The sequence below is a fragment of the Periplaneta americana genome, chromosome 15 (assembly GCF_040183065.1).
Source record: "Periplaneta americana isolate PAMFEO1 chromosome 15, P.americana_PAMFEO1_priV1, whole genome shotgun sequence".
NCBI classification, from domain to species: Eukaryota; Metazoa; Arthropoda; class Insecta; order Blattodea; family Blattidae; genus Periplaneta; species Periplaneta americana.
This window is the reverse complement of record NC_091131.1, coordinates 60,612,622-60,632,700: the sequence shown is the minus strand read 5'-3', so window position 1 is coordinate 60,632,700 and position 20,079 is coordinate 60,612,622. Positions and strand designations below refer to the sequence as shown.

The window sequence follows — 20,079 nt, the reverse complement described above, 5'->3', positions numbered from 1 at the left end:
GTGAGAATTTAATCATATTTGTTCCAACAAACTTAATGTCATAAACGTATAAGAACCGTCTGAACTGAAATGTGAACATTGTTTATTCTAACGGCAATAAACAACAAAGGTGAACACGGGTAAGCGAGCGGAACCTATAAATTTAATCGTTCAACTTTGACATTTAATAACTTGGTGAATTGAATTAAAATTTGTCTAAAATTTGATCAGGTGACCATCAATACCTTACCTAACTATACAAAGGAATAAAAATTATGTTAAGTTGAGATCCATGAACGCAAAACATATTTGTCGGCTCGTAAGTGACACTTGCCCCCAGTGTTGGGGCTAGTGTAACCTAGCACCTTTCTGCAGCAAAGATCAGAATAGATATGAATCGGTCAGTGGAATAAGGTACGAAGTCCAGAGAAGTAAATTTTTCAGGAGACGAAAAAAACATCACATCTCCTAAATCATTAGACCAATACTAACAAAAATTTGCACAGTTGTAGGTCATAGTGCACCACTCTGACTGATAATGAACACTCACGTATGAATTTAATAGTATGGGTAATAAATATGATGATAAGTGGTGGACTTCGGTCCTTATTACATTCTTTTACTACGCAAGTGTAAAAGTCAAGCACAATAATCTGAAATAGTGAATTTTATTTACTGAATGAGTTGTATTTTCGGAATACACACATCACTTGAGCTGTCTAGAAAAAAAGAAGGATATGACACCAATATGAATAATAATAATAATAATAATAATAATAATAATAATAATAATAATAAAAAAACTATTTCATTGTAATGAGAAACTGCCTTCTGTCCTTAGTCACTGCCAACATTCTGAGTTCTGCTACCTTCCTCACCCTTAATACTCTGCAAGTACTGTTGTGCATTCTCTCATAGATATTTCAGGAGTTTAGATACATAAATGGGAGGAGTGATAGTAGGAGGAAAAAGAATAAAGTGTATAAGATAGCAGAAGAGAAGATGATACTAAGGCATATGCTGCTGGAGCTAAATGAGAGCTGTGAGCAGTATGGGATGAAGATAAATGCCAACAAGACGAAGATTATGGTCATATGAAGAAAAGTAAAAAAGGTAACTTGCGAATTCTAAATGAGGCAGTAGAGCAAGTGTCCACTTCAGATGCTTGGAATGTACGAATGTACTATAAGCAGTAACATGAGCTGCTGCCAAAAAGTCAAAAGTAGATTAGCAGTGGAAAAGGAAGCTTTTTATGGAAAAAGGAGCATCTTCTGCGAACCTCTGGAGAAAGAACTAAGGAAGAGACTAGTGAAGTGCTTTGTGTGGAGTGTAGCATCGTATGGGGCAGAAACATGGACATTACGACGAAGTCAAGAGAAGCAACTAGAAGCATTTGGATATGGAAAAGGATGGAGCATGTGAAATGGATAGAGAGAATAAGAAACGAAGCTGTGTTGGAAAGAATGAGTGAAGAAAGAATAATGCTGAAACTGATCAGAAAGAGAAAAAGTAATTGGCTGGTTCACTGGTTGAGAAGAAACTGCCTTCTGAAAGATGCTCTGGAAGGAATGGTGAACGGGAGAAGAGTTTGAGGCAGAAGAAATCAGATGATAGACGACATTAAGATATATGGGTCATATGAAGAGACAAAGACGAAGGCAGAAAATAGAAAAGACTGGAGAATGCTGGGTTTGCAGTGAAAGACCTGCCCTTGGGCAGAACACAACGAATAAATGAGTGAATAGATATATCACGATCTTTGCACTTTTAACGGCCCGTGATACAGCTGTGGTCCTGTGGTACATTGAGGTTGGGAGTCACGTTATTCTTAAGGAGACGGAAGTTGCTTATGACCATTCCGCTCATTACTTTACGACCTCTACCTGGTGTTTGTGCAAATGATGGTATGGGAAAATCTTGTATTTTGATACCTGAAACACTTCATCATTTTGAGATGCGCTTTTCTTGAAAAACTGTGTTAAAATACCCATCAAAGTCTTTGAAAACAGTGAGTGTAATTTCAAAAACTTGGAAGTGACGTTTAACAAGTTCAATCCATTCACTTGGGATATCAACTTTTCCACCTGCAGCGCCTCTATAAGACACTCTCCGAATCATACTCGTAGCTCAACCAATACAATAATGTCCGAAGTCCCGGACATCGGGCCTTGTTCCATGGATTGAAATTTTTAAGGCGCTGTAATATAATAACGGGCATGGATATCGATCATTTTAATAGTGCATAATGTGCGCCTTGCCTTTAAGAGTAAATTGCATTCAAAAAACCATTTTCGGCAAAACTTGGACTTCGGCCCTTAATCCACTGACCGCTTCATATGTCTTGGGGCAAGTGGATATAAAAGAACATTACATTCTGTATGGACGGAGAATTTTATATTTTGGGTATTTAATACACTGCAAATGTTAAAAAATGATAAAAAAGACACACAAGCTAAACATAATGCATCCTTTACGTACATAAGAAATTTTGCTGAAGACAAATTGAAAGAATCAAAAGACACATAGAATCAGAATTTCATATTTTGGACCCGAAAATATTTCCTCTCAAGAATATTATGTGAAGTAGCATCTAGTATCATGAACATTCGACAGTTGGCGCCACTTTACAAACTCGCCTTTTTACGTTTGCTGGCATGGGTTACACTTGCCAAATTTACACTTACCACGGTTCACATTATTGTATCATTGTTGCCAATAATAATAATAATAATAATAATAATAATAATAATAATAATAATAATAATAATAATTTATAAAGAAAGTAATATTAATATGGAGTAATATATTTTAAAATATAGTTACTGATTTAGAGATAATGGGCTACGTAGATAAAATGTAGACGCGTTATAAAAAAAATTAGGCCGATAGGAAAATACTAACTTAATATTCAGAATCAGCACACCAAAGAACATACGAATCGGTGAAAATTATTTAACAAAATCATTTTTGGCCAGTGTAATAAATTATATGCAAACTTCCCTTGCTTTTTTTCCCCCCCAACAAACAGAAAACTTCTAATAAAGCCTTTAAAACCCATTTCAGGAATATCACTTTCCATGCTGAGTTAGGAAAGATATGTTCGACGATCTTGGTTCTATCAACTTCGTTTTTGAAAATGATTTTTCTCCACTACAGTTTGAAACCATAAGTATTAAATACATTCTTTAATTGGTGCTACACCAGAATGAAGAATCAATTTTCGGTCTTTAACTATTTTGTTTGCAGCATTGAACCTTTCTAATATGTCACTCCAGAATATGACGAGAACTTCTAAATAGTCGAAAGGGATTTTCCTCGTGAATAAGTCCACACCTGTGGAGTAACGGTCAGCGCGTCTGGCCGCGAAACCAGGTGGCCCGGGTTCGATTCCCGGTCGGGGCAAGTTACCTGGTTGAGGTTTTTTCCGGGGTTTTCCCTCAACCCCAGCTGAGCAAATGCTGGGTAACTTTCGATGCTTGACCACGGACTCATTTCACCGGCATTATCAACTTCATCTCATTCAGACGCTAAATAACCTAAGATGTTGATAAAGCGTCGTAAAATAACCTACTAAAATAAAAAAAATCCTCGTGAATAGCTAAATTTTCAGTAGGATTTTAATTTAAACTGCACACAAATAACTTTGTTATCTAATTATTTCATGCAGAAAAAACTTTATTGTACAAAAAAGACAAGAAAGCATGGTCTACAATAGAAAATTACAGTTAATGTTTCGTTTCATGAGGGGATTACGGGGGTCCCTGTCTGTGGGAGCCCCAGGACGATTGCCCCCCCACCATTAAATCCGGTCCTCGACAGGTCCGCATTCTGAGAGTCTAATGTTAGTGCAAAGATATAACATCGCACTGGATAGCACACCATCCTAATCACCATTATAGTCGGACCATCGGATCTGTGCCCCAGTAAGATATGCGAACTGAACCCTAATTCCTTCTCAGCCTCGGTAATTCATTTCTCTCACTGCATTCTCTTTTTTCTATCTCTCTCCCTTTCTCTCCCCCACTACTCACAATTTTCAAACTTCTTGCGGGACAGTTTACAATATTTGCACTTGCAGTCCAGTGTTAACTCAACATGAATACTGTAGCACGGAGTGGCGAAAGAAATATTATTAAGCAAGTACGTAATAGCATTTTGCGATGAAGAGAAACAAACAGGTCAATATCTGTTTCCTATAAATCAGGCAACGAAAAGAGCAACTGATATCACAGGTGAGGCTTATTTTATTTCAATTGATTATGTATTAAAATTACTTACTTAACTAATACTAATAATACAATATTTTATGTAATTTATATATAGACAGGTCAGAACTCCTAATAAAGAAGATCAGCAGAGAGGGAGTTTGTGCAGGAGATGAAAAGCTAGAATCACCATAGAAGAACAGACCAAGGGAACCTTTAATTCTTGTAGATGATATGAACCGATGTATTTTAAGAAGATACAAGAATTTTATACCGTTCAGAAAGAAGTTTCAACATTGAAGAAATTACTGAAGCTTGCAAGAGAAGCAATAATTTCCAAGGTTAGAGAGAAAAACTACGGAAAGTGATTCGAGACATGGGATTTAGGTTTTAAAAAATGTAGAAATACAATATGTATTTTGATTGAAAGAAATAATATTGTAGCATGGAGGACCAGTTATTTATGACACCTTTTGACGGAAGTTTGGCAACATACCTATTCGGCAAGGTTCGTGGCCTGCTATTTAACGTGGTGGGAGGAAAGCGGTTGGAATGGAGTGATTACAGGCGTTAACTTTTCCAAGAACGACGACAGCGCTGAAGGGGCACAGATCCGATGGTCCGACAATACCATCGTATTTGCAATTATTTTGAGAATCCAACGCTATACGGTCCAAGATAAAACCGCGGTCTACAATTTACAGCTACTCCCTACTTATACTATTTCTATCTCCTTCTAACAAGTTAGAAGTAACCAAATACTGTTCTCAAGACAAAACTGCTGCCTGATAATTTTATCTGGAGCTCAACCAAATTATGAACTTAACGACGAGAGGAAAACCACACTATGGATTACCATCACCCCTTAAAATCACACTGTCCCACTAACCACTTAAGCTCACAAAGTACGGGTCCAATGGCAAGCGTTGCAGGTTATCATCTGACTACCGAGGACGCCATAATCTTGTATAATCTCATTCATAATAAGAAATTATGATAAATTATTGATAACCGGTCCAAAACTTCAGCTTCCATCTAACTTAAGTAAACATATGGTGATACACTCGTGATATGGGTCCAAATACACACAGTGGAAAAATATTCGTGCACTTCATAGGTGCTAACAAGTCGCAGCATGAAGGAAGTACACAAAGATGAGGATGGGTTTAACGCTATACCGTCAGTGATAACACTAGCTAAGCTATCTCTCAAAATGTTACTGAGATTAAAGTTCCTCCCATAAATATACAATCCGCAAATACGTAATAGAGGCAAGGTAACTAAATCTGCTACATAATAAACAACTGAATGCATGACGATGCTAAAAGAAAGTTCTCTCATTATGAACTGATTAGAAATCTGCAGCCATTAATCTTTTGATTCGCTCTCTAAAGCAGCATCTCATTCAAAACCGTTACATCCTATAGTTTCAACACTAATAGAGTAGCGTCCTACACATAACTCCGCATTTCTCCTACGGTTTGTTTCTATGCACTTTTAAGAGGAAGCACGGTGAGTCAAGGCCGTAAAAAGAATACTTGCATATTATGAATTAACTTACAAGGCACAAATAATACAACAATTTGATTGTAGATAAAATTTACATCTATACAAGACGTTAATTATGAAAGAAATAAAACAAAATAATATTACAAGTAATGGATAATATATACTTATAATACTGTAAAAACTTATTAAAGTAAATATTTGGATAACACTATAACTTGAACACCCTGTATCTTAAAAACACCAATCTGGAAAAACTACAGTCATTTATGGACTCAGCACCCTCGATATTCTATAAATTCGTTGATAAATCCTTGATAACAAGATTTTTTTTTGTTGGTCTGTGTAAATTATAGCTTGAGTCTTACTTGGATTAAGTGCGAGTCCGAATTTGGACGCCCAAGTGGAAACAGTGGCTAAGTCACAATTCAACGTATCAATTCATTCATTGATCGTATTGGGTCTGGAATGTATGTAAAGTTGTAGGTCGTCGGCATAGAGACGATATCGGCAATACGTCATTAATGCAGATAAGAGTAGTGGTCCTAATACCGAGATCTGCGGCACTCCCGCTTTTGTTCATGGCCATGGGAAGAACTAATAAATTATCAAGTGAAACACATTGTCTTCATCGATATCAACATAACTAAAGGCATTGCTGAAATAGAGAAGAGTTAGTGCCGCTTCTTCACCCCTATCCATAGCTTCACCGATGTCCTCAGACACTGTAAGTAGAGCTGTAGTAGTGCTGTGTCCAGGCCTAAAACCCGATTGATAGTCATCAAGAAGTTTGTGTTCGTCGAGATTGTTCGTAAGTTGTCTGTGTACAATATTTTCTAATGCTTTTGAAAGAGTGGGAAGAATTTATATCGATCTGTATTGGTTTACTATAGAAGATGTGTTAGATTTATGTAAAGGTTTTACTAATGTAATTTTCCAGAGTGAAGGATAGGACCCAGTCATAATAGATGCATTGAATATATGGGTAACAGTCGGCAGGATCACATCTATTATTTTACACAGGAGAGTGATATATATATATATGTAGTCTATACCTTGGGCTTTAGATTTCATACGTCGCAGCGTCTTCATTCCGTCAGTCGGGTTAATGTGTTTAAAGAAGAATTTATCCTGCACAGGTTGAGAGTAAGGTGAGGAATTCAAGAGTATCTTGTTTATGTAATGGTTCAGGTGGAGCAGTGACGAAATATTCATTTAGACCAGCGGTTCTCAGCGCAGAGCACCCTGGGACTAGAACACAGTGCACCACGGCGCACTCGTAGCTGCTATAGGGTATGCTCTCTACCTCTTCCTGCTGCACGACGGGGTACGCGGGACGGCACCGCTTACACTTTGCACATTTCAGCGAGTGCTGACAATTACTGATTTAGACTATTATTTAAGCACGACTTGAAGCAGACAAGTTTAACATGAAATCAATGTGGAATTAAAATGGCAGAGGTAATCGAGGAATTGGAAGAAAGTCTGTCGACAGCAATTACATCCACACTTTTAAACTATCACACGGAAATTTACCCCTAGAATTGAGAAGAGACTGGATCCCAAAAATGTATGTTACCGGCTATCGTGTTCCTGTGATCGGTCTTCATTTATTACATTCCAGCTCGTTGTCAGATAGAATCCTTGCAAAACTAATGAACCGAATGGGTCAAGCCAAAGTCGGAGCGACGAATGAACAGCTTTAGTAGGGATACCTGTAACTTTACATTTCAATTTAAAGTGTTTTCATAGCATATCTGTCAAAACAACGTATCGTAGTACAATTTATTGTTCCAGGAATGTGTCAGAACTACCCAATTATAGTACGAGAACAAGAAAAGCTCATTTCAACCATCAAACTCACCAATGCACATAAAGCAAAGAAAACATCCCGTATAATGGAACCTGTCCTCTCTCAACGATTATGAAATACGGAAGTCTATGTGCTATGCAATGGATGAAACAGTCGACACTTAAGACTAACATCAAAACTTGTATAGGCCTACCATTACGATGTGCTGAAAGCCCATGTTTTCTACACACATTCTGTAGGGTAAACCTTTGTAATTTCGTGACAGTGGTTATGTCGTGATAATTTTTTTTCTGGCTCTTTCGTGAACTAACCAACGGTCTTACGAGATTCAAATTTCCGCCAAGAGATTGCTAATGTTGTCCGGTTTCCAGAAACATATCGAGGGCTCAGAATGACAAGGTTCTATCTGACAATTTTAACGAAATTGATATTTTTGTTGCCTTGAATTCTGCTACTTCAAAGCTATCTCTACCATATAAATTATATGTTGACATCTCAATTATTTTTCGTGATAAAGTTAGTTTCAAAGGGTTCTTATCTGCATTGATTTTATTAAAAACCAAACTTTTAAAATGCTCTCCTGTAAAATTTACTGAACACTAGATAGAACCTTGTCATTCTGAACCCTCGATATAGGTCTACGTACGCTTTGTGAAGCAGCTACAACAGTTCACTAAAGTCAGGAAAAAATATTACGAAATAACCACTGCCACGATACCACTAAAATCAAAGCATAGTTTCCACACGGTAACATGATGCACAGGAAAACAAAGTCATTTTCTCACAAGTGAATTTATTAATATTTTTAGGAAATGAAACAAAATTACTGATATTCTTAAGGGACCCTAAGATTGAATTCTGAAATGTCATTCCCATTTCTTCAATTCTTTTAATTGTTTATTAGATGCATTAATAATACGAGTGAGTGCAGATTTTCAGTTCACTCGGACTGCTAGTTTCGAAGTTCATTGTTTTTAATTAGGCCTATGCAAATTAGTGATGGTTAGTAAAATTCTCCAGTCGCATTACTTAGAGACAGCAAACTTATATTTTTATACGGACTCTGATCCATGGACAATATTTTAAGGTTGAGAAATCCTTAATATTTTTGTTAGTTCAGGCACAATGCATTTTTGTAAAAGAGAATTATTTTTTCATATTTCTGACTTACATACACAAGATAATACTTTCATGAACACGTATATGAAAATGTTGATTAAATTTGGTGAGAACTGAACCAGCAAGGAGAATTTTGAACATATAAAAATATAGCTTCGAGAAAAGAGCAAATTTGTGAAAGGGGATGCAATACTTACGTATAAGGCTAGAGTAGGTCTATCTAACAATCGCGTCTGGGCCTCTCAAAGAAGGCGTAGATACAAAAGAAACCCTCCGGCTACCAAATTCTCTAAATGCCCAAGGAACAATTTTGTGCAAAAAAAAATTGACAAGTCCTAGTGTCTCATAATCTATGAAGACAATGACAACAGCTTGTCTCTTATGGCGGCGTTTCTCAAACTATGGCCCGCGGACCATCTGTAGTCCTCGAGGTCTGCTCTTGTGGTCCTTAAAAAAAGACAGAAGACAAAATAAAATTCGAACGAATTGCGTATCACACTATAGCTTAAAATCTCACAGTTTGGAAATAATCACATGGCAATCGAATTTCACTTTTTCTCCCAATACAGACATTTTATGAAATTTATTACCCTACCCGTCTATAGACTTTCCACTCTATTCTCAGCAACAAAAGTGGGATTTAAAGCACTATATACGTGGTGCTTCTCGACATCTTTTCCCTGCACATCTGGCGCCGCGCCTGTAACCCAGCCAGGTACCACCCGAATTCATAACAGAGGACCAAAATACCGAACCTTCATTCAATTTTAAAATATGAGTATACTGGTATTAAAATATGCTACGAGAGTGATAAATTTTCTTTCGAAGGGAACAAGAGTGAGGTGGTCCGCGGAACTGTTCAGACTTTAAAAAGTGGTCCTCACTTCAAAAAAGTTTGAGAAACGCTGTCTTGTGGTAATGAAATATGGATAATGATAAGCAGATAATAGTCTAATTCAACAAGTTTGTAGCAATAAACTACTGTATATTATTAGCAGAAAAGTGTGTATTAAGACAGGACCATAAGGGAGAATAGTAAGGCAATCGACAAGCGGTCTCAGAATCAATGCTTGACAAAGGAAAAAAAACTAAAAAAAGTGAATAACATTAGAAAATGGAATTCTAACGCTTAAAATCCATCGTAAGTAGAAATAAATTTTAGTATTGCAGAGTGTCAATGCCTGGCATACGGAAAACAATGCTAGCCTAGCCATTCACCAATATGTTTCTCCTTACCCAGTTATCATGGGTTGAAGATCATCTTTCGGGTGCGCACGACGTCGTTCCTTCACATAAGACAACACATGACACAATAGTAACAAACATCTCTTACCTTGGATATATTCCAACTCACGATCGTAGTCGCTATGCTGCGTCTTACCTCTTGCCCATGACAAACCTCTTATCTTACCTGCTGACTGACCGCACTTCTAGTGCCTTTGATTGTTAATATCTATACATATATTTTCTAGTCGCTACGCTCTCATCCTCCAATAGTAACGTGCTGCAGTTCCTCTTCAGTAGCATTATCAAGAATTTTACTGAATAACTGACGACCCAGTCAATACTAAATCAACGCCGTGATTCTTTCAGCACCAATGTAACATGAAGGCCACGTTACAGTCCAAGCTTTCATAAAAGAGAACACTTGCAAGATAGCAACGTAGACTCTGCGAAATGAAGCGTCGGTGGCATGAAAATACCTGATTGGATACAGGTCTGTTGTACCGTGAGCTCTTAGAACACAATGAGATGAGAGATCCGCAAGATGCCCATAGTTTTATTAATTTCACTCATACATTTATTCGTCGAGTATCGGACTGGGAGAGATGAAATCTACTCCTAAACCAGTGCAGCTTGCAATTTACATGAACAATACATATACCTGCCCGATGCTATATCGCAGCAGATCGGCCTACTGCTACCGCCAATTTTAAACTTACGGCTAATATCTTCATATCCATGTCTGTATGCAAAGCTTGTCTTTCATCATTAATCCAAAAGGCAGGAGTTCTTGTACTATGAGATTAAACCAATAAAAAAAAAAGGGGGAATCTCCGCTGCGACTCAAAATCAAGTGAAATGGGGTTTCTTTCCCTACCAATAACCAGAGATTAATAATCCTCTCATAGAGTTGTATGTCCGTCTCTTGTTTTGAGAACTGTCTGTGTACTTTTTCGTCGTACTGACCACACTGGCAGGAAGTCAAGCAGATTGTGAATGTCTGGAGTTAGTTCATAAATCTTAATAATGAGAATGAACGGGTAATGGGATCCAATTCTATGAGAAATATGAGAACTCGAGGAAGTGTTAAAAAGGATTAATTCGCGTCGATTGACGAAAACAAAAGTACGAAACTGAGACCAGATTCTACAACGTCTGAAAACTTCAGATCAGAAGTTATCCAAAGAATACGAGATATATATACAGCAGGTTTCTCTTCCTCCATTATGCAGTTTGCAGACGAGCGTGCTTGTACCTCTGAAGGTCAGCCAGTTCGCTCCGCGCTGGCTGGCATGACCTATCGCCCGGCCGGCGTCATGCAGGTGTGCCGCGCTCTCCAAGTATGTGGGTTACAACCAAGTCCGATGAGACCAACAGGTGTTTATTTTATTTCCGTCTACTTGTTTGTTCGTCTGTACGTCAATTTGTTACCTAGGCAACTTGCGAGTCTGTGGAAAGGGCCTGATAAATTCCTGGCGCTATCCGCACCCTCGTATCACTGCAGACAACTGATGATCGGCGTACCACAACGCATACAATCCGCTCATACAGAGAACACAGTTCTAGACCGTAGCCCATGGGATTTGGAGCAATGGTGGAATACCAAATGGGGTGGGAACAGAATTACTCTGTGAAACAGTCTTCACTGTATTACTAAAAGCAAAGTACATGTATTAAGTCTCACGAGATATGGCTGTGAAGCCGTAATACAACGGTCGCACTTCAAAACGTACGACTCCACGTAACGGCACTAGTGATAAGATTAGGACAGGAAAAACATGCGGCTTTGTGTTTTGACGGCGGCTCAGAGCTGCAATATGCTTTCTGTTCTGCGTTCATGGATCACGATATCGTCTACTGCCAGTCGCGTGATATTATTATTATTATTATTATTATTATTATATTAGCTGGGAGGATAATATTAAAATGGATTTGAGGGAAGTGGGATATGATTGTAGAGACTGGATTAATCTTGTTCGGGATAGGGACCGATGGCGAGCATATGTGAGGGAGGCAATGAACCTCCAGGTTTCTTAAAAAAGTTTTATTATTATTATTATTATTATTATTCCTTGTAAGCTATGAAAGTTCTCGACTGCTGAGTTTACAATACAGTAACACAGCAGCCTGTCCTGACAAACAATTTTCCAGTTATACATTTCCAAAATTTGTAGGTCCTCTTTCAGCTTGTCCAAATATCAAAGTCTACGCCTTCTCGGTATGTGTGTGTGTGTTTTTTTTTTTTTTTTTTTTTTTTTTTTTTTACCTAAAGGTGTTTCTGTGAAAATCCATCTTTTCCACTCTATTATTATTACTGTACTTCAGGAAATGGCCCTACGACCCAGTATTGCGAACTGATTATCCCTTGCGCTAGCCCTCGAAATGGGTGCATTCCCAGCCCACACTACACCAAGGTTCGCTGCGTACCAAGGTTTCAAGCAGGAAAAACCCACTCGCCCCTATGCCACCCTGAGTTCGGGAGATGCTTGAGAATTATAATTTGTCCCCGAACGGTCGCGCTCTTGTACGGGTACAGCGAGCTGCACCGTAAACAACCCGAACTGTGGTAATTATGACAATGACATGTGAATAAAGTGTGGCAAAATAAGTCCGAGGTTCAACACTGAAAGTTACGTAAGTACGATTCAACTGGTTGAGGGAAAACCTCGGAAAGAACCCCGAACAGCTAACTTGTCCCACCTGCTCGTTTCACAGTGGAGACATGCTAAACTTACGCCACTATTATTACTATTACTTACTTACAATGACTTTTAAAGAGGTTCATTGCCACCCTCACACAAGCCCGCCATCGGTTCCTATCCTGAGTAAGATTAATTCAATCTCTACCACCATAACACCTCCCTCAAATCCATTTTTATATTATCCTCCCATCTACGTCTCGGTCTCCCCAAAGGTCTTTTTCCCTCCAGCCTCCCAACTAACACACTATATGCATTTCTGGATTCGTCCATATATGTGTTACATGCCTGCTCATCTCCTGGATTTAATATTTCTAATTATACATTCCTAACTATTAATATTATTAATTATGTTGCATTAAGCTAATTTCACTATTCCGTAACTTGTATTTTATTCTTATTTTTCCTTGTTTGAGACGTGGATATAGACAAGAAAAATTAAGAATTGAATACAAGCATGAGATGAAATTCTGAAGAAAAATAAAAAGAATGCACTTTAGACCACACAAATAACGAAATAATAAGAGAAGAATTGAAAGTAAATGCAATAAATGAAGACATAAATCAATATAATTTAAACTACTGCAAAATTTAAACAGGATGGATAACAAAGAACTTCCAAAACAAATCTACAAATACAGAACAGTGGGTAAAAGAGATATAGGCAGACAATACAGAAGATGGAAGGACTGCTGTGAAGTCGAATCAAACAATGATGTCTAAACCATGGAATGAAGATGATTGTTAATTAAGCTATAATGATTTTAACTTGGTTCTGCCATTTGTTTGTAAATAGGTACCTACATAATCAGCTACGACAGAAATTTTCTTACAAATTACATACCGGTACCTTGACAATACTACAAACTATGCCATTTCAGGTATACATGCTAGTAGTAATTTTCAGTTGTGTACAAGGTGATTGTGAAGTTGGTCTTGCTGCAGATTAGGAAGAATGCAAATACTATGGACTGTTTTGAACCGTTCCTTTTTAGCGTGTTGTAATTTAAGTTACTATTATTAATATTATTATTATCATCATCTTGCATCATCACTATCTTCATCGCCATATTTCTTCTGTAGCATCTACTAAGAAGTCTTCTTAGGAGACTGGAAACTTCAAACCAACGATCTTGTCAAAATCGAAATTCATGTTTTGATATTTCATGACTGAGCATGCATTTGCGTTCAACATCAATGGACCTTCAGTTACTGGAATTTGATGCTCAACAATGGCTCCATTCTCCGGACATCTGGCATGGTGGGATTCACCGCTACCTCATCACGTGATGGCTTACAACCAAAGAGAGCGGGGTTCGATTATCGACAGACCATCCATTATTTGCAGTGGATGTTGCAGCTTATAGGCAGACATTCTCCAAGCACAGACATAATTATCTGCTATTATCATTCAATAATTTCTACATTTATAACAAAAATAATACATTTTGTCTACAAATACAGTATCGATTATCGGCAGACCCTACATTATTTGTAGTAGGTGTTGCAGCTTGTAGGCAGACATCTCTAAGGAGATATAATTATCAGCTATTATCATTCAATAATGTCTACATTTATATGGAATATACAGTATCTACAGTTCAAAAAGTACTCTTAAACAATTACCTAATTTTATTTTCTCCTTCGAGAGACTGATTTCAAAACATCGTTAACAACCTTGCAACACACGACCGTAACTAGGGTAGGTAATTTGTCTTTCGCTAACAAGTATGTCTCCTAGTAAGCATTTAGCTTAAATAGATGAACTCCTATCTTCTCAAGAATATTTTGTACTGGTTAGCACGAAGAGGAGTAGTTTTATTAATTAAAGTGGAAATGTCCCGAGCAAACCTGTCTTTGTATATTACATTGTCGGTGGAAACGTAAAATCAGGAATCTGGAATCAAAATCATGAAGTAAATTATTTCTATATCATTAATACGCGAGATGTTGGACACCATGTGCACTTTGTAAGGAGAGCTGAGGAAATGACCTGTCATTCTTCCTCTTCTTTTTCTGAGGAGAAATAAATGCAGTACATTAGTGTAAAATGTAACTTCACATTTGAATTCTTGAATTTTAAAAACAAACAAACACTCCAACTATGAAATTCTGGGTAGTTGTCCTTATTCAACCCAACATGCACTTGCATTCTAGTATGAATTTACATGGAGACAGTTCGCTACTTGGGAACTGCCTTGACATTTTCCGTGGTGTGCAGAACCACGCACGTGGCCCGGTGGTCTCCGCGCTCTACAGGTGTCCACAAGAGGAAGTGCGTGCAAAAAGAAAACAGGAGGTTCTCACCATTTGGACGTCCTCCACTTCGTCCTGGACTCGCTTTGTGGGCGTCGTTGTTGCCGTCGTAACTGTTGATGACGTAGGCGATGACGTCAAAGTAATGTTTGTCTCGTTCTGCTGCAAGAAGTGCTGGTGGTAGTGGTGGCTGCCAGCGGCCGGGGGGAGCGCGGTCGGTATGTTGCGATTCACTATCGATATGCTCGTGGTCGAGGGAGGATGCGGGTGATAGTGGTAACCAGGATGGTACGAGGAGTTTCGAGCAACAAGCACGCAAGTGCAGCACTGGTTGCAGCAACAGAAACAACTGCCGGCGGTGGCGGAGGAGGTGTAGGGGTGGGAGGCAAACGAAAAATAGGGAGGAGGGAAATACGAGTAGGAGTGAAAATACAGGATGTCGAATTTATTGCCGAGTGTCTGAGGAATCTAAGCCCCGCGCGCCAAGACGACAACCGGCTTCTAGAAGCAGCAGTCCAGCGGCATATATAGTTATAAAAATATCAACAAACACGCAACAACTATTTAAAAAACAACAACAAACGGATAAACGTCTAAATTTAAAAAAACGAACGAGCGAACTTGGTCACACTGGTCTACTCACGCCACACACTGTTACACTACGAAATAAATCACAGAACGTTCTCGGGACTTTCGGAGAGGAGGAGGTCGTAGGGGGTGCGACAGGAGCGGGCTCGGCAACTACCCTTAAAAGCGGCAAAAAAATAAAACAAAAAGGAGAAGCGGACGAGCAAGAGCAGGAAGGAGAGAAGAGCGGAGAGAAGACACCCCCTGGTAACGCGCGCCGCCAAACAGATAGATGAAGAAGGCGTCACCGCAGCTACCTGCCACAGGCCCAACTCGCTCGCAACTGCTGCCTGGGCTGCCAACGCCACCAAACCAGTTTCTGAACCTCCCTCCCCTCGGCACGATCGCAACCGGAGACGCACGAGCGCATCCGAGCCCCACGGCCAGAGCGTGACGGGCACATCCGACCGACTGTTGCGCTCGCAATTTCGGAGTAAATCCACGTAAATAAGCCTGCACGGGCGGAGAGCGGATCTCGCAGGACCGCCCCGCGACTGTGCATTACGTATGTCCGCGATAACAACCTCCGGATCAAAGGGCCTATCTGGACGGGACGCGGATCCGCAGGAGTCGATTGGCCCCTTGACTCGCTCTTGTATGCAACCCGGCAGGCACGCGCACCGCCCAGGTGAATTATCTCTGTTGCTTTTACCTACACTTCAGCTATTTTTTCATCCCTTTCGTTGAGACTACTTCCCCTCCCCCCATCTCTCTAATCCACGTTCCATCTCCTTCTATCATCGTTCATCTGTCTCACATTTCCTCCGGTTTTTCTGAAATTTTAGCTCTTTTTCTGCGACGGTTTTGGATATTCTTCCAACAGGTTAGGAAAACCAATTTTCCCTTAAATCCCTGAATCCCGTCTTTTGTGTACACAGTGAAACGAGAATTATGCTTATTTTTCGAAATTCCCCAGAGCAATAACATATAACTCGCGGAGAAAAATTCTGCGACAACGTATAAATTAAGGGTGTTATGCACAATAATCACTCCTCTAACAACAACTCATCACTAGCCCGTGGTCTTATTAGAAACTGGAATAAAAAAATCATGCGACTTAACTCTCTTCAGGGCTATTTGTGTTGATCATAAAGATTCATTAATTCAAACTTTTGACGCAGACCGATGGTAGAATTAAGTAATTTCAATGTCACAGCAGATAAGAGTTTAAACACCGCGGGAAATCTGGAAAGGTCAGAAATAATGTACTGTACTACTGGATGACGTGGAAGACACGACCTCCCAAGCCATCAGTCTAAGCTCCACGTACCGGGTATTAGGGGCCCATGATACATCAATAGGAAGGGAATCCACAGTCGAGGTATTAGCGTATGTTATCTCATCCGACCAATGGAAGCAAATTCTTTCTAAAGCCCTCGCTCCCTCAAGAAACATCTTCATCTGCCTTATTCCATCTCTGTCTCTCCATTTCACCTGCTGGACCAACCATCCAGGTTCTGAAAATAGGCCTACATCTGGGGGGCGTACCCCGACCGAAATGCTATAGAAAACGTCTGTTCCGAGCTCTCCTCTTCACCCCCGCCGCCCGCCGGAGCCAGGCTCTACAATGGCACCTGCGCAAACTCCCTCCTGCAAGCGCGAGCCTTGATGCAGCTAGCACTCGCACCCCGCGCTCCGCTCCCGCACGGTGACTTACCTATCATGCGCCCTCACATCATCCCCCTTCTAATTATATTATTATTATTATTATTATTATTATTTTATACCACTATCACCACCACCATAAATAACAATTTATTTCAAAAAAAGCTATAAACCGCTTGTGGAAGATTCATTCACCTTCTTCCGAAAAATATCTTTAGATCTTTGGTATTAATTTTTTTCTAGAGAACTTTCCGAGAATACTAAAAATTGCAAATAATGCAGCGTTTCGAAAATTTGTACTTTTCTGGCACTTTCGACAAGTTTCTAAGCCAATTTTTGTGGCGTATAGGTAGGGTTTCTAGAAATAGTAAAAACGTGACATTAGGCACGAATTTAAATAATTTAGCCTTGGTGAATATTTTCCATTGCGCTTATCCATATTGTCTTCAAAGAGATTAAAACAATTCAATTAAATAAAATTAAATACTAGTCTAATATTCAAAATAGAGTACTTAAAAATAAACTGAAGGTTTAAAAGGGTGCGTCAGCAACTACGGCTATACGCACCCTTATCAATAATTCTTTAAAAAACGAACAATACCGTAAGCTAAAATCCGAACACCATGTCACACTAAAATCAGGTACACAAATACATTAATAATAGGGTAATTTAGTTAATAATCATAAACATGAGCAATTATTAGACCCTAGGCGTCTATAAAAAGAACAATAAAAGAATAAAACACGTACCACCAGAAAACAAATCCTCTGGTGATTTCAAAACAACAAAACTCTTTAAAATATTCGGACGTAGAAGATTCGAAATGTCAAGTTTAATTATAATTAATAGCCAAATAAAAGAAGAGTAACCCCCGAATGTAAAGGGTCCAGGGAGTAAGCAACAACGGGTCAATAAAATCTAGACCACCTTGTCAAGAAGAACACAGTGTTATAAATCAGTCGCTCGTACAATACTCTTCAAAGAATTAATTTCTGAATTTCTTGTAACAGGTTTGTCAAGAAATGCAACACAAAGCTCACTGAAAAATGATTTCACAACAAACACTGAGTTTATTGTCTTTATTTCCAACTGTTTTTCTTGCCAGTCCACAGTGAGATCATGCGAGAGAACAATCCTCCAACATTTGGATTTGTACCAGGGATGGATTCATTTTTTTTTTTAATTTGGGAGCTCTTCATCAACACTTTCGAACAGAACAACCAAGACTTCATCTAAATATTTTGATTCAACAACTTCCTTCAATTCATTATCATCTTTTGAATTCTGAAAATTTTTCACAAATGATCTCATCACACAACTGAGATTCACCAACGATCTGGCAGCAGTTTGCTTCATAGTATGAACTGTTTTAAGAACACTGTACAGCCTACATTCAGTATCACCTCCAATGTTGCCAATATAGCGAATTCCAAAGTCACCAACAGTGATGGATGGAGGTTGATATTTGTATTATTATAACGAAACAGAAAAAGATATTTCCAGTTTTTGTTTTTTCTGTCACTAATTTTAAACAAGGGATAGAAACGTGTCCAGAGGACCTCTTTCGGGACAGCGGGGCACATTAGCGAAAAAAATGGACGTTCCCGTACTTTACAGGATGTATGGCAACTCTACGTAAAGACTTAATCAAGAGATGTAGGCCAATTAAAATAGTACTGCCCATTATAAGTGGCCACTGTCTACAGGAAATGAACATGCCTGGATTTCTGCAGATGTATCTAATGTTACGTCGATCTTTATTGTAACTAGACCCTGTAAACTTGTAAGACATGAAAACACGGCCGCAAATTCGATAGAAAAAACCCCAGGTGTTAATTTATTTAACTGTGAAAAACCATAAACTGTTGGAAACTATATTGTCTATATTCTTCCTAGATCTATGTCCGCGGCACACCTTAACATAAGCAGTGAGTAGAACTGCACTATGTTTATATGCAGTAAGATTAAGAAACTGGCAGAAAATTAAATACTTTCGAGACATTGCGAGAACCAGAAGGGGGCAGAATTCATGCTAGGCTATGAGTCTACGCAAGGAGAGGACAAGAGAATTTTTCAGTGTTACTTTGCTGATTATTTCAACAATTCAATGCGACTTTCCACGACAAAAAAACACAAACCATCAGTGACTTTTGAGTCACATACAGGCTGACAGCTCTACAACCCCAGACAAATTAGATAAACAAGGGTACATTGCTAACATGAAATGACATGTGTAAATGAAATAGAGAAGTTATAGGTTTTTGCAAAACAGGTCCAAACGTAAGGTAGACATTTCTCTCAGGCAACACTTTTTATAAAGATATGGTTAGGCCTACAAGCTGATTACAAACAGATATTTCTCTAAGACGACACGTTTTATAAAGATATGACTACAAACCGCAGAAAATTCTACGAATATCACTCCGCAACGTCGATCACTACGATGTTAACTTCACTGCTCTCTAAAACGTCCTACTTAAATCTACTATCAAGACTTTTTTTTTTCTAAAAAAATGGCTGTATGTTCCAGAATACATTGTTCGAATTATATAGTCTGTTAAGAATTTGAACTTGTGAGTTTAAAAACGTCCTAACTCCACTTTTTCGTGAAATTGACTTCATGGCATAAATGAATAGCTACTCTTGGGAAGCATGTTTTTACGTTAAGAAAAGTCCCATCTCCAAATGAAAAGTGCCTTTAAATCGTTAGTAAATTTTTGCATATTTCAAGAATGTACCAATGCACCCTAGTATCACACACAGATTCATTAATATGGGTTACAAGGCACTAAGAAGTCACAGTTTCCAAGTAACTGGAAACTTTCCATTATTCAAAAAGTGAAACAAAAGGTAGAGAGGATGGAGATGTATGAGGGTTGGATGCAATTTGTTGAAACAAAATTTGATGTCTGCAGACATGATACTAAACTTTAAAGATCAATTACAGAGATTTCTTTAAAACTTTGCATAAAAGAATAATCTGAATTTCAAGGTAGTTGAATACAAAACATTCCAGTTTCCACAGCTGCGCAAGTCTGAAGTATC

The 20,079-nt window shown here is 38.6% G+C and overlaps 1 protein-coding gene across 6 annotated transcripts in view; it reads right to left on the bottom strand.

Annotated features, from left to right (window-relative positions):
- The window catches only part of heph (polypyrimidine tract-binding protein 1 heph), a 604,630-nt gene that overhangs the window by 321,716 nt on the left and 262,835 nt on the right, over nt 1-20,079 (bottom strand). The window contains exon 1 of one of the 6 annotated variants that reach the window (XM_069847364.1): nt 14,853-15,724. The exons of the other annotated variants lie outside the window; for them this stretch is intronic. Coding sequence (XP_069703465.1) covers nt 14,853-14,855 — 3 coding nt within the window. The 5' untranslated portion in view covers nt 14,856-15,724. Of the gene's footprint in view, nt 1-14,852; nt 15,725-20,079 lie in introns of those variants that run through there. 6 annotated transcript variants of the gene reach the window in all.